Source organism: Mangifera indica, chromosome 5 (genome assembly GCF_011075055.1).
Source record: "Mangifera indica cultivar Alphonso chromosome 5, CATAS_Mindica_2.1, whole genome shotgun sequence".
NCBI lineage: Eukaryota > Viridiplantae > Streptophyta > Magnoliopsida > Sapindales > Anacardiaceae > Mangifera > Mangifera indica.
Window position 1 is genome coordinate 8730306 of NC_058141.1, and position 14939 is coordinate 8745244.

General features: G+C 30.1%; 1 protein-coding gene and 1 non-coding gene across 2 annotated transcripts; both read right to left on the minus strand.

Moving 5' to 3' along the window:
• Positions 1–2982: 2982 nt before the first annotated feature.
• LOC123217799 lies at positions 2983–3095 on the minus strand. Its single transcript, XR_006502537.1, has one exon. It is a non-coding gene; the product is annotated as a U5 spliceosomal RNA (small nuclear RNA).
• Positions 3096–6806: 3711 nt separating this feature from the next.
• LOC123215637 (cytochrome P450 71B34-like) lies at positions 6807–10473 on the minus strand. Its single transcript, XM_044635822.1, has 2 exons — positions 9409–10473; positions 6807–7641 (listed from the first exon to the last, which is right to left on the minus strand). Exons 1-2 carry the CDS (start codon positions 10309–10311, stop codon positions 7018–7020), a joined length of 1527 nt encoding a protein of 508 aa, XP_044491757.1. The 5' UTR covers positions 10312–10473; the 3' UTR covers positions 6807–7017.
• Positions 10474–14939: the final 4466 nt, after the last annotated feature.

Here is a 14939-nt window from a genome sequence, read left to right on the forward strand (position 1 = left end):
TAAACAAATAATTTACCCAATTCAATATATAAATAATAACATATTAATATATAATATAATAATATATAATGTGGTATTGCCCTGTCTCCAATATAAAATTAAGGGTGTTGAAAATTGATTAACCTAATCAAAGGTTTTTTTTTAAAAAAAAAAATTATAAACTGAAACTGAATTAATTTAAAGATTAATTGATTTTAAATTAAACTGAAAATATTAATTAATAAAACTGAATTTTTGAATAACTAATTTTGAACCAATTCTCAAAAGATTATCATATTTTATTATCTTTTTCTAATTTTTTTAAAAATATATTTAATATTTTATTAATTTTTTATTCGATTTTTAAAAAACTAATTCGATTGAGTTACGAGTTTTTAAAAATAGACAAACTGGTAACTAAACTGCAAATTTGGTTTTTTTGTATTTGGTTTTTTTATAAGAACTAGTTTTTTTAAATACCCTATCTTTCAATTTAATTTTTGGTTTAAAAATCAGTTTGATTTAGTTATTTAATATTTTTGAACATTCATATTTAAAACTATTTAATCATATAATAATATATTATTATTTACACATAAAAGTATACAAATTATTTATTTACATAGCACTTCTCATTTCTTAAACCCGAGTTCATTTAAATATTTGCAAATAAAAGTCTACTAAATATTAAAAAAACTTTATTACCCTTTCACTAAATTATATGTTCTGTCTAAACTCATTAATTTTACACACATAAAACTAAATCTATAAAACCTTCTTTCTCACCCCAGCGTACTTTCCATGTTCTTTCCATCAAAACAAAAAGCTTCATCACCAAATATTTAAAAATTTCATCTCAATTTTTTTTTCAACAATATCAAATGTCAGCAACTTACCCAAACAAGATTAACCTTGTTGAAACGTTTCAAAATCTTAACACAACCAAAAATTCTTACTCTAATTAACCCAAAACTTAAAGTTGATGGTAAAATTTGGGCCAAAGATGGTAAATTGTTTTTTTTTTTTTTGGAATGTAATAGTGTGGAAAAAAATATGTATACATAACGTGTTTTTCAGGTTGACCCGTAAAAAAACAATTTTTATATTGTATAAATTATTAATGTTAATAATTTTTTAAAATAACATGGGCAATACCTATGAACTTTTATAAAAAATTCTTATTTAGGGTGGAGAAAAACTATAATTACATAATAAAAAAAAATTAAACCAATATAGTAAAAGAAATCATACATTGAAATCTAAACTTGTATGTATTACAATTTTCAAGCAATATACATTTTCACTTTCTTCTATATCTAAATTTCTAAACTCTTCAAATATATATTTTCAACAATATGATTTTGTAGCTTGAAATCTGTCACCACCTAATCTTTCATTAACTTATTTTCAATAACACTTGGGTGTAAACTTGATATTCTGTCATTTAAAATGCTTTCACTCATATTAAAAGTTGATTACGATATTACATTAGATATTGCAAGTGTTAGCAAATCACATATTACGGTGGAAATTATAAGGTAATTTTTTTATGTGCGTTCCACCATGCAAGAATATCAAATTGATCATTTTCAACTATAATATTAGACAAATAGTCAATATTTGTGTAATTTATAAATTCTCCGAAAGAAGAACTTGAACCTATTAATTGTATACCTTTTGTGATGATAAACCTTTAGATAAAAATGAAGTTAACTGTGATTGTATTGTTTTCATATTTTACTTCATAAAACTGAATATGTTTTAAGTGAAAATTTCGTAACTTCTTCCATTGTTAATGATAAAGGGATCCTTAGATTTTTCCTAATAACTTTGCCTAAGATCTAGTATAGTGGATACAACAAACAATACAAGTGCATCTTTTTAATATTTAAAAAAAAAAATTCTTTGATTTTGTAATATGTCCAAAATTTTCATGATATCTATATTCTTTTAAAAGCAAAATTAATTTCTATTATTTAATATAAAACTAAGTAAGTTGTAGGATAACAAATTTGATTCAATAAAAAAATATTGAGATTTTAACATTAAATATATTAAGTTCTAATAAGTGTTAACATCAATTTTAAATTTTCTCTTTTTAATCTCATTTATTCAAACATTTTATGATGTTGCTGTAAATGTCACTCAGATGATGAAATATAAATAATTTTATATCTAATTCTTTCTATTTCTTTTTGTGCTAATTTTTTTCCATTTTGTGCAATAAAATTTATTATATGAAGGTAGATTTAAACATCACAATATTAATTCAATAACTTTATCATTTGCTGATCAATCATGAAATATGATAGAAAAATATTTTTAATTTATTTATATTCAATAAAATTTTTAGCTAATTATCCATAAATGGTTATGCTTAGATGTGTTAATTGGGCCAAGCTGAATGGAGGTCTGAATCGAAACCCGTGGAATAAGGCCCAACCGAAAGGGGTCCAACCCAGCACTAGAGCATATTGGGCCAACCCATGGACCTTATAGACTAGGTCTAAGCCCTTGGGCCGGCCTAGCCAGGCATGTTACTATTCATAATATTTTTAAAAATTATAATATAATTAATTAATTAATAATTATAATATAAAAATTATAAATATTTTTAAGAAATAAAAATTTTAGACTTAAAGAAACTGAATTTGAGTCCTTTAGTGTCGAAAATAGATATTAGACTTACAAGTGTGAAGATTGAAATCCATATTACACAAAACCAATTGACTTGTGTTAAGGTACAATCCACACATTTATATACCACTCTCTTATGTTTTATTTATTAAATGTGAGACTCTTTTTTCTTTCTTTTTATTTGAGTCTCCAACACATCTGCTTAAGTGCAAACACCTAGGTTGTTAAACCTGCTATTTGGCTTAGCCGATTTTTGACTAGATGCATTGTCACTTGTATCCAAGAACATTTAGGTTGTTAAATCCGTCGTTTAGCTCGTGCTCTAATACCATGTTAGAAATATATATTGGCTTACAAGTGTGTAGATTGAAACTCATATTACATAAAACTTATTGGCTTATGTCATTGTCTGTGGCGAGCACACATTATTCTTTAGTAAAAGGCGAAAGAATATGTTGTTTTGTGCTCACCACACGGCTCCAACTCACTTCTAGTTGGGCTTCGGAACATCAACAGAAATGGGCTTCAAGGAGACTCAACTACATTTCTAGTTTAACATCCTCCCTCAAGTCAATGCAACTGAAAACAACAATAGAGTTGTAAACATTTTAAACAGAAGAAGTCAAACTTTCAGTTGCATTCTCCACTATACTACTAAACACCTTCAGCTGCTCATTTGCATAAGTAACTTTCTCATCAGGCTTTATATAACACACATCAATGTCTGAAGACTATCCCTTGTACCATTTTCACATTCTTTAGAAAAATTTACCCATTCTAGTAAATGCAGTTTTTCTCTAAGAAACTCAAATCTGGATATAGGCAAAGGTTTTGTAAGGATATCAAAAACCTGATGTTCTATAAGTACATATTGCACTTTTAAATTTTTGGCTACTACACCTCAACACCTAGGCTATTAGAGTTACTTTTTTTTGGCTTAGTCAGTTTTTGGTTGGATACGTTGTTACTTGTATCCAAGAACACTTTAAGTTGTTAAACCCACTGTTTGGCTCGTGCTCTGATGTCATGTCAGAACTATATATTAGACTTACAAATATGAAGATTGAAACCTATATTATATAAAACCAATTGGTTTGTGTTAAGGTCTAATCCACACACTTATATACCATTCTCTGATGTTTTATTCATTAGATGTGGGACTATTTTTCTTTCTTTTTATTTGACTCTCCAACACCCCTGCTTAAATGCAAACACCTACGTTGTTAGACCTGCTGTTGACTCAGCCAATTTTTGGCTAGATGCATTGTCATTTGTATCCAAGAATACTTCGGTTGTTAAACCCGCAGTTTGGCTCGTGCTCTGATACCATATCGAAAATATATATTGGCTTACAAGTATGTAGATTGAAATTTATATTACACAAAACAAATTAGACCTTAACATAAGTCAATTGGTTTTGTGTAATATGGGTTTCAATCTACACACTTGTAAGTCTAATATATATTTTTGACATGATATTAGAGCATGAGTCAAACAACGAGTTTAACAGTCTAAGTGTTTCTAGATATATGTGACAATGCATCCAGCCAAAAACCGACTTAGTCAAACGACAAGTCTAACAACCTAAGTGCTTACATTTTAGCGGGGGTATTAGAGACTCAAATAAAAAGAAAGAAAAAAAGTCTCACATCTAATGAATATAACATAAGAGAGTGATATATAAATGTGTGGATTAAACCTTAACACAAGCCAATTGGTTTTGTGTAATATGAGTTTCAATCTTCATACTTGTAAGCCCAATATGAATTTTTGACATTTAGATTAATCTCAAATGTATGAGATAACCAAAATTTTAGTTTTGTTGAAACATATTGTTTAATCTTTATTTATAGTAAGTGAAGGAAGTGAAAAATTTTATTCTTTTAGATGTGAGACTCTTTACAAAATGCAAAAGCGTAAGTGTAAAAATCCTACATCTAAAAGGATACAATCACTCATTCCCTTCATGCACTATAAATAAAGATTAAACAAAGTAGAAGGTTCAATCAAACTTATATTTTAAATCTCAAATTGGTGAGATTGATCATGAGAACTCAATTCACCTATTATAAATAAGTTTATCTTCTTTTTAATCACAATTTAATTTCCTAACATGTTTTCTAAAACATAATTAAAAAAATTTATTAAAGTTAATGGGTTAGCCTGGTAGGGGCTCATGGCCCAACCTATTTAAGGTCTAGCTCAACCTATTATATATAGGGTCAAGCCTTGGGCCTTAAAGTTTTTATGGGTCAGCATAGCTCGAAGGCTTATTACTATGTAGGCCTAAGGCTCGGCTCAGCCCATGGGCCTGATGAGCTAAGCCAGAGCCAGTCTGATTCAGCACATCGCCACCTCTAGTAATGCTAGTATTTAGATATTCTAAAACTCAAAATTCCATAAGTTTCTTTTATAATTGCCTATTATAATTAATTTAATAAGCCATTGTACAAATATATATTAAATCTTGGTTATTAGATATCCACAAATCAGAAGTTATTGAAATAACTTTATTAAATTGTTTAAGTTATCTTAATGTGCTCCTAAGAACTTTTATAAATATATGTTGTACACTATTTTGCACAAACCATTCTAAAATATTATTATCATCAAATAAAAAAGTTTTATCAGTTGTAACAACACACTTGACTATGTTGTTTCTCATATTTATGTGAAGTTAAAAATTTCCTCATTATAAAAGTGGATGGACCAACAAAAGAGGATTCATATACCGATATTGACCTTGTAAACAAAATTTGTTATTGCTTTTTAAGTGTTACGACACTATTTTGCAATGCTTCTTGATATGCCTATAGAGATGCATAATGCCACTCGAACTTACACATGTAAAACTAGAATTGCAATATTTACATAATGCACGTCGAACTATTTTACTATCAATATTTTCTTCTATTTGATTGAATTCTCCCACACTGTTAACTTTTTTTTTTTTAATTTTGTGGTGGTGATTGTGACTGTATTTATTTTTCCTATTATTAATATAATCAAAAAGATTAAATTTATTTGAATTATAATCCAATTTGAAATTAATTTGAGAAAAGAAATATAATTGATTAAATATTAAAATAAAATAAAAAAACATTATTTGAGAAATTAAGAAGGATTAAATTTATTTGAATTATAATCTAATTTTAAATGAATTTGAGAAAAGAAATAAAATTGACTAAATAGTAAAATAAAATAAAAACAACATTATTTGAGAAACTAGGAGAGATTAAATTAGCTTCACTTGAAAGTTGAGAGATTAAAATAGTTGATAATTGAGTGGTTATGTCAAGAATTGAATAAATTAAGTTTAGGCATTTATGAGAAAATTTTAAAAATATATAAAACTAAAAATAATAGGAATAGTTGTATCACAATCTATATAAATAAATTAGTAAAATTTATTTAAATACATAATTTTATTCTTTTATTTTTTTTATATGGGTTAATTATTAGGCATAATGATACATATATATATATATATATATATATATATATATATATATATATATATATATATATATATATGAGTAAAACATAAAAGACATCAGCTGGGCCTTAATCTTATCAAAACAAGGGATTTTGGCTCAGCCTCCTAACATAGACAAGTACAAGACTTTTGTATTGATCTTCCACTTACAATGTTCGACGCCCTAGATATGCGGACCATAAATCTGCAGACATAGAAACAGACAACATCTCCATGTGCAAAACTGCGATGGAGTGACAGGAATAAGAACAAAACAGTCATGGGAGAGTGCCCGCGGTGAAGAAGGGGAAGTGGAAAAGACGAGTAATATAAAATAAATAAATAAACATAATAAAAAATATAAAATAATGTATTTAAAATTAATTAGATGAAATTATTTAAATGTCCTTTAGAAGTTAACAAATTGTAGTTTATGCATAATTATTAATTAGGGTGGGATACAGTCGCCATGGTTTCTCCCTCTTATTCTTTTAGGAATGTCTTTTTTTTTAAATAGTGAAGACCTCAATTGCTACATCAAGTAATTCAGAGTTTTTATTTGTTATAATACTTGATTATTTGTTGGTATTGAGATTCCTTTCGCTTATATCTCCATTGGAGCTGCTGTGTTTTCAATAATAAATTCATCATCTTCAACAATAATTAATTTGCATCTGTAAGGATTTACAGACTAAAATCAAGAACAAGAAGAAAATAGGGAACAAATACTGAAGCCAATAACATTCAGCTGGAAAGCCTGAAAGATGAATTGGAGGGAATCTTTCACATAACTCGAGTCAGAACAAAAGATTCAATCATGAGCAATAAAGGACTATTTTCTGAGTTGTTCCTAAAATGCAATATTATTAGAGATTATTTATAATTATTAGATATTATTAGACAACGTAGAGCTTTGTCTTCTTTACTCATGGCTGCTGGAGATAATTGACTGGCACAAGCATTAGAGGAATCTTTTTTGAAACGGTGAGGCTCACCCCAGCTGATTCATCCATGTTCAAATCATCCTCCTTCATTCCACTGGGTAATTTCCAGTCAAAACAATACAAGAGATTAGCAAGTGCGATTTCCGTCGTAATTAACCCCATATGCATAGCGGGACAACTTCGTCGACCAGATCCAAATGGCAAAAGCTCAAAATTTTGCCCTTTAAAATCAATGGAGTTATTCATAAATCTTTCCGGGGAGAATTCTTCAGGGTTATCCCAGCTTTTGGGATCTCTTCCAATTGCCCAAGCGTTAATTTGGATCATTGTTTTTGGATAAATGTTGTAACCATTAACTGTGAATCGGGACAAAGCTTCTCTTGGAAGTAAGAGTGGGGCTGGAGGATGCAATCTCAAAGTTTCTTTGATTATCATTTTCATATATACAAGTTTGTCGAGGTCAGACTCTGTCACTTTTCCTTTCGGTCCAACACACTTTCTCACTTCTTCTTGTGCTTTATGCATCAATCTTGGATTCTTAGTTAGCTCTGCCATTGCCCAGATCACAGTAATTGCACTTGTGTCTACTCCACCCAAAAATATATTCTGATATAACAGGATAATAAAAGAGTTGTTAATTACTTAGATTTCATAAAATAATCCAGGCAGGTGCAATTTATCAGGTGATCTATAGCCTAAGCCGTGAGTGATAGTGGTAATAGTGAGATGGTTGTAAGATGTGATGCAACAAAAGTGGTGGGGCTAAGGAAATTCACAGCTAGAGCACAAAGCTTTTTTTATTTTCTAATGAGAAACCTAGACTAAGAGGGTTTCCTTTTGAGGTTGACTAATTATATTAAGTAGTTAAAACTCTAAATCTAGTTATTAATTTTATAACTATGAGACCAGATAAATTAAGAGTTTTATCTTATTTTGGCACTAACAAATCTTAAACTTGAACCATCTTGAAAACTCTTTAGGAATCCACAATGTCACAGACAAGCTACCGTTTGGGGCAACACAAATTATCTTAAAGCCCATCACCCATAGTCTAACCGTCATGAACCATTTAGAAACCTAATTCTGTTTTCCAAGGTTGATAGTGAAGACCTTTTCAGGATGGGATTGTAACGTCAGCCTTTTTCTAAAAGAACAAAAGATGCAGCCAAAATGTTTATAAAACTTCTAAATCTACATATTTATATAAGAATGTCTCCTTAAATATGGTTGCGGTAGACCTAGCCACGGTTCATGAACCCATGGTTTCGGTTCAGAACCGTCGATTCACTGTTTAAAAAAATAAAAACCTTGAATCAAAACCATTACAAAACGATTCATAATTGATTTGGAACCAATGGTTCTGGTTCATGACCCGGTTCAAAACCCACATTAAACTATTGGTTCTGATTCATGACCCCGATTTACTTTTTTAATTAATAATTATAATAATTAAAAATAAAAAATAAAAAAAAAAGCTTAGACTTAATTTTTCAATTATGTTTTTTTACATATCCTCTTGAAATTTAGAAGAATCAAAGTCTACGTAGTTTTATTTATTATTTTTTTATAATAAATAAAATAAATTATATTTATCACCTATTATTATTATTTTTTCTATTATCCTTCATAATTAATTATATAATTTATTTTATTCATTATAAAAAAAAAAGTAAATAGAACTATGTAGATTTTGATTCTTTCAAATCTCAAGAGGAATAATTAATTATAAAATTGTACAATAGAAAAAAATAATAATTAAATTATAAAAATTAAAATTAGAATTGATAAAAATAAAGAAAAAATTTAATTAAATTTAAGATAATTTGATTGAAAGATTGAGAATGGAGAGAATGAGAAATGAGAGAGTTAAAAGATTGAATAATATTTATAATTAAAATTTTATATTAAAGAATTAAAAAAATACAGTCAAACAGTAGCCAAGTTTAAAACATTTGCAGGACCCGGGCCCTGCAAATGTTTTAAAGCAAATGTTAACATTTGCTTTGCCGGTTCATGTAAATTTTTTTAAATTTAAAAAATAAAAAAATCGATTTATAAATTTTTTGAACCGTCGGTTTATAGACCGGCTATAAACCGATGGTTTAATGGTTAAAAAATATTAAAATCAAAATTAAACTGTCAAAATTTAATTTTAATTTTGATTTTAACAGTTCTAATTCTGATTTTGATCTGGTCAGTTTTGATCCAATTCAAGGGCCAAATTGGCCTGTGGCCAGAGTAGCTGCGGTCAATTAAAGGCCAAATGGAGCCGGCAATATGTGGCAGTGTGAGTGTGGAGACAAGCAAGGCTCATAATTAGACTAATTATTGAAGCAATTAAAGCCAACGTGTCATAACTGGAAATTTACTTACCAAGAGAACAGCCTTTATATTGTCTTCTGTGAGCCGAGATTCCGTTTCTTCCCTTACTATTTTCAGCAACACGTCAATAATATCTTCCTGAGCATCTCGTTTTGTCCTCTCGGGTTGAAGATGATCATCAATTATCTGCTGGAATAAAGTATCCAGTTCATGGAAAACTCTGTCAAGCTTTTTGTAATATCCGGTCAGTCTGTCAACAATCCAACCTATATAGGGAAAGCACTCATTGGCAGTGAAACCTCCCACTACAGACTCAACATCATGAACCAATTCTTCAAATCTCCGATTATCAAAATTACTCCCTCGAAATCTCTTCCCAAACGCCATTCTGAAAATGACACTTCCTGTTAGAGCAAAAATCTTCTCAGAAAGATCAACAGGAGTTGCAGAAGCTGCTGATTCAGAGATCGAATTAATTAGAAAAGCGGTTTCTTCTTCCCTAATGAAGTGAAATGACTGCACCCTCTTGAGGCTAAAAAGCTCAAGAACACATATTTTCCTTATCTCTCTCCAGTGCTCACTATATGGTGAAAAAGCCATATCTAAATAATTATAGGTAAGCTTCCCACTTCCTGTAAAGTGTGGTCTGCTGCAACAGTCAAGATCATGATTTTTTAAGACATCTTTTGCCGCTTGCGCAGAGGAGATAACAACAAGGGGTATACGACCAAGCTTTAGAAGCATGACCGGTCCATATTTGGCAGAAAGTTGCCTCAGAGATTGGTGAGGCAACTCTCCTAGTTGGTGTAAATTTCCTAGAATTGGAAGCTTTGGAGGGCCTGGTGGGAGCTGCTTATTCAGTATTCTGAGAGATCGAATATTCTTCAAGAGGAAAAAAAGCAGTAAAGGCAGTAGGATAAGAAAGAACCACATTGGAATAGTGTAGGGAGCCATACCGAAGAAGGCTTTCAAATCAGCTACCCCTAATTTATGACCCCGCTCTAAATCAAGAGTGCACAGAAATATCAGTTGCCTCAACTTGGCTGTATTAGCTGTCAGCCGCTAGCAACTATGATTCATTTCCATGAACTGATAAGGGACATTATATAGAACTCGTTAACAAAGAGCACGTCACCTGGTCATATTAGCGATGGCACCTGGAATGATTCAGCAGTAAAAAATCTACCGTTCTTTATGTATACGTGTTTTCTTGGTTCAATATAGCCGGCCGGGAAACAGACAAAATATCTTCAATCACAATGAATTTTCTATTAAATTAGTCGGCGATAAACTTATCTAGTGATTACACGCTTCATGCTTTCGGTTTATGGTCTTAAAGCTAGGCTAGATTTTTCTCAAAGTAATCGTATCTTTGTCAAATGCTCATAAACGATGACATGTCAGCTGAAAATCAAAGATTTTAATGGTTTTCTAGAGTTGAATTCTCTAACCTCACTCTAATGACAGTTACGCAGACAGGCAGCGGCGGACTTGGAGAGAATAGTCTAAGTAGACTGCTGAAAAAAAAAAATTAGAAGATTGGGTTTTAAAAAAATATATAATAGTGAGTAATCAACCTTTTCAATCATTTTTCTTTAATTTTACAATAAATAATAATAATAAAAAAAATTTGCCACAAGTTTCTCATCTTGATTGGTACACCTTCTTTCATGGTGAGCTCTACCTGATATCCACAAAATGTTTGTCAAAGAAGCATATCATTTCATTCGAGTCAATATGAACAATGGTGGTCAGCAAATGGCTACAACGACAGCGACTGAGTATGACCGCTTGTTTGTCAAGTGTCCAGGTGCACAAATAGGTCTGTCATTCCACATTTGAAGGAACTCTACTAAATAATAAATCTCCTTATTCATCTGCTTTGCATCCATAAGAAAAGGGGAAAGGACTATTTCTCACTTAAATATTCACTCATAGATTAACTCTCATTTAAATTTTTAATTAAAGATAGAAATAAAATTATTATTTTATCCATAAACTATAAAACTTTAAAATTTATATCGTTTTATCTCCCAAATTTTAAAAACTAACACTTCAACTTATTTTCAAAATTTGAAATGTTTAGATTTCAACCCTATGGTTTGTTTTCTTCTCCAATCACCATCATTTCAATCAACGACCGACGTTTTCCATACATCTTCCAGATCCGATGATGAAGGATAGTCTTTCAATCCAGACGACAAAGAGTCTTCCTTCATCTTCTAGAAGACTCGATGAAGGACAACTCTTTGTTGTCCTTCATCGCATCATTCAAACGTGACTACGAAAGATTACGAAATGTCGTCATTCATCATCGCGTCTAGATGACGCAATGAATGATGACGTAGTGTCATCCTTCGTCTCCTCTTGCCCATCTAGACAACGTTAGATGAAGAAGGGTCATTCTTCGTTGGAGAAGACGTTCTCTTCTTCTCGATCATCAGTCGGTTCCTAAGCCATCAAAGATGAAATTTAGAAAAGGAAAAAAGTGAATTTTTCAAAGTTTAATTATGGGGGATAAATGTGAGTTTTCTCAACTAAGGTAGGGAAATTACATAAATTTTTTAGGTTATAGGATTTATGGATAAAATGATAATTTTATCTTTGTCTCTAACTGAAAATTTGGATTACAGTTAGTCTATAGATAGATATTTGAATTTTTTATCTGTCGTACGTATGATTTTAAATTTTGACTAAAACTTGGGTAGAAAATTGTCCTTTTCCCATAAGAAAAAAACTCTCTTCATTCACCAATAAGATAATAATATTATTATCACTATTTCATTTCAGTTCAAATAGAATAAGAATTATTCCTCAAAATATAAAAACCCTGAAATTTTCCTATTTGAATATAACTTATTCTCTTTGTCATATAAATATGAAAGATCAATATAGAAAGAGAGCAACATAGGAGAGAGACAAAGAGAGACACATATACATATTGCACAAACAAGTTGACACAAGAATACTCATTTAACTTTCATTTCAAGATATTTCTCCTTGTAATATAAGCTAAATAACAAACCATGTACATAAGTTTTCCAACCATCAAGTTGAACCACATCAATAACTTTTTGTCTCCTTATTTTTATATCTTATTCATTATACATTTATGGTGGATAAAAAGGTCTATTGTCAAATCCTCATTACCACTAATGTAGTCTAACTTGTATAAGGTTATTTGCATACATTAGTTGTTGAAGAGAAATCTCATCAACAAAGTTATTAGGGCTACGAAAGGAGGATCATATCCATATTTAACTATTATAGACTTCAAACAATTGTTACATTGATCCCTTGTTGGCATAGAAAGGTTTTAGATAACTGGACATCTAAAGAATTTGATAACAGATCGAGATCATCTCGTTTTACTATTCCTAATTAGTCAACCTTAATGGTTAATATCCAATAGTTGAAGCACAATTTGGTTGTCCAATCAAAATTAATTGAAAGAAATTTCTTTAATATTGCCTAACAAATATATAATGTTGCTCTAATAGCATCCTCATTACTAAGAGGATCTGCTCCTAAAAAGGTGTAACACCTAAATGTACTTCTTGTAGACAATGGGGTTTTTTTAATAATTATGAAAATATGTATTATGTTATGTAATATATGAGGGTGACTTGAGTTAGAAATTTGAGTTGAGTGTTAAGAGAATGGTTGGACAATTTGTTTTAATAAGAGGTATACTCATTCTATAGGAAAAGTGTTATTCCAAGAAGAGGATTACATGTCCTAAATTGGGGAGAACTATTCTAATATAACACTAATCCCAAAGGTTAGAGATGCTCGTTTGGAGGAGGATTGCCCAACCTATTAATTTGGAAAAATATATGATTACATGAGTTATGATGGTGTTTCATTTGATTCTTAGGTAGTAAAGGTACATATCAAACAAACTAAACTTACGAGAAAATTCAGTAAACAATAGATCAAAAAATCCTTACACAATGGAATGCCTTTTCCAATGATAGGAATAGTTCTTCCACCTATCATATAGGTTGTATTGACCAGTTATTCTACAAAAGAAACATATGTTCCATAAGTTAGAAGGAACAGGCATTCCTTAAGTATAAACACCCGTTCAACAACAGTTATTAATAGAGAATAAATGTTTGTTAAACGCTCATTCTAGTAAGTTGTTCCACGAGTTTTATGGAACACTATGACTATGTACTAAGTTATGATGCATACCTAGATAGTAGAAGATTTTAAAGGCATGAGATATGAAAGTGTAAGGCATATGTTGTGTGATCTAAGGTTTAAGTGTGTACCATGCAAAAGCCTAAGCAAGCCATATGAGATTTTTTTTTAGGGCCTTGAGCATGCTTACATATTCAATGTTAAGCATAAGATGAGTTAGTTGCGTGCATATGTATGTTTCCTAGTCTAGTGTGAACATTTAAAGTTTATGTATTATATAAGCCATTTTTTGTAGCTATGTGTGTAGAAATTGATCCCATAAGTTGTTTTTATTTTACGAACACTCTGTGGAAACATGATTTCTCATGAGTAAGATATATTTAATTTGATAAAGGTTATTGTGATAAAGCACCAGTGAGCTTTTTCATGCATATGTCTACAATAGAGTAAACGTATAGTAGGGTATGCCAATATATACCCACAATAAGGTAAGGATTATGATTAGCATTCCAAAATGTTGTCTACATGGAGAGGAAGACTACAACTTTGCTTACGTGGCTAGAATATTGGATCCTTGTCTTAACCAAGTTTGATCGGTATAGCAAGTAAAGAAAGTTTTCTAAAAGAAATGTTTTTTAAGTGTCTTCACAAGTTTTAAAATAGTTTCCAATATGCATTGCATATCAAATCATTAGAGTTAGAGATATAAGTGATTATCCTAGATTACAAAAGGATATGTAAGACGAGAGAAAAAATAAAGTTAAGTATTATGAGACAGAGTAAAAACACCTAGATGGTTAACTGCTTACTAAGTGTTTATAACTCATTTTTTTTCTTTAATATATTCTACTAGTAGGAGATAAACAATGTGTAACGTTTGTCTTTAGATCTATACATCTACCCATAATATATATCCAAAGTGACATATTAACTTAAAACACCTCAAAAATATTTGTAGCAATAAGATAAATGCATGGTATTTATTTAAAATTTCCACAATCCCTAAAAATGTAATTAATGAATACGACATCATTATAAATAATCTTCAAATCTAGTGTCTAAAAGAAAACTCAATATAGAAATAAATACAAAAACAAGTCCAATGTAGATATAATAAATAACATGGTTTGCACAAGCAAATAACCAAAATGCCCTTCATTCATGCAATATCGAAAGTTGACTTGCTAGCTTCATCATCACCTTGTTGTGCAAGGATCTTACTTGTAAAATTACAAAGCAACACAGTGAATAAAATACACTCAATAAGTAGGTGATCTCTTGGTCTCATGCACATAACAATAAATCAATAATATGAGAGAAGATATTTTGTGTCCTATCTTATTGCAGTATTCTGTATATTATGCCAACATTCTAGATATCTATCCAAATATCCCAGTATCTTGTGCCCAAAACTCAAATGTCTGCATCATCCCTAC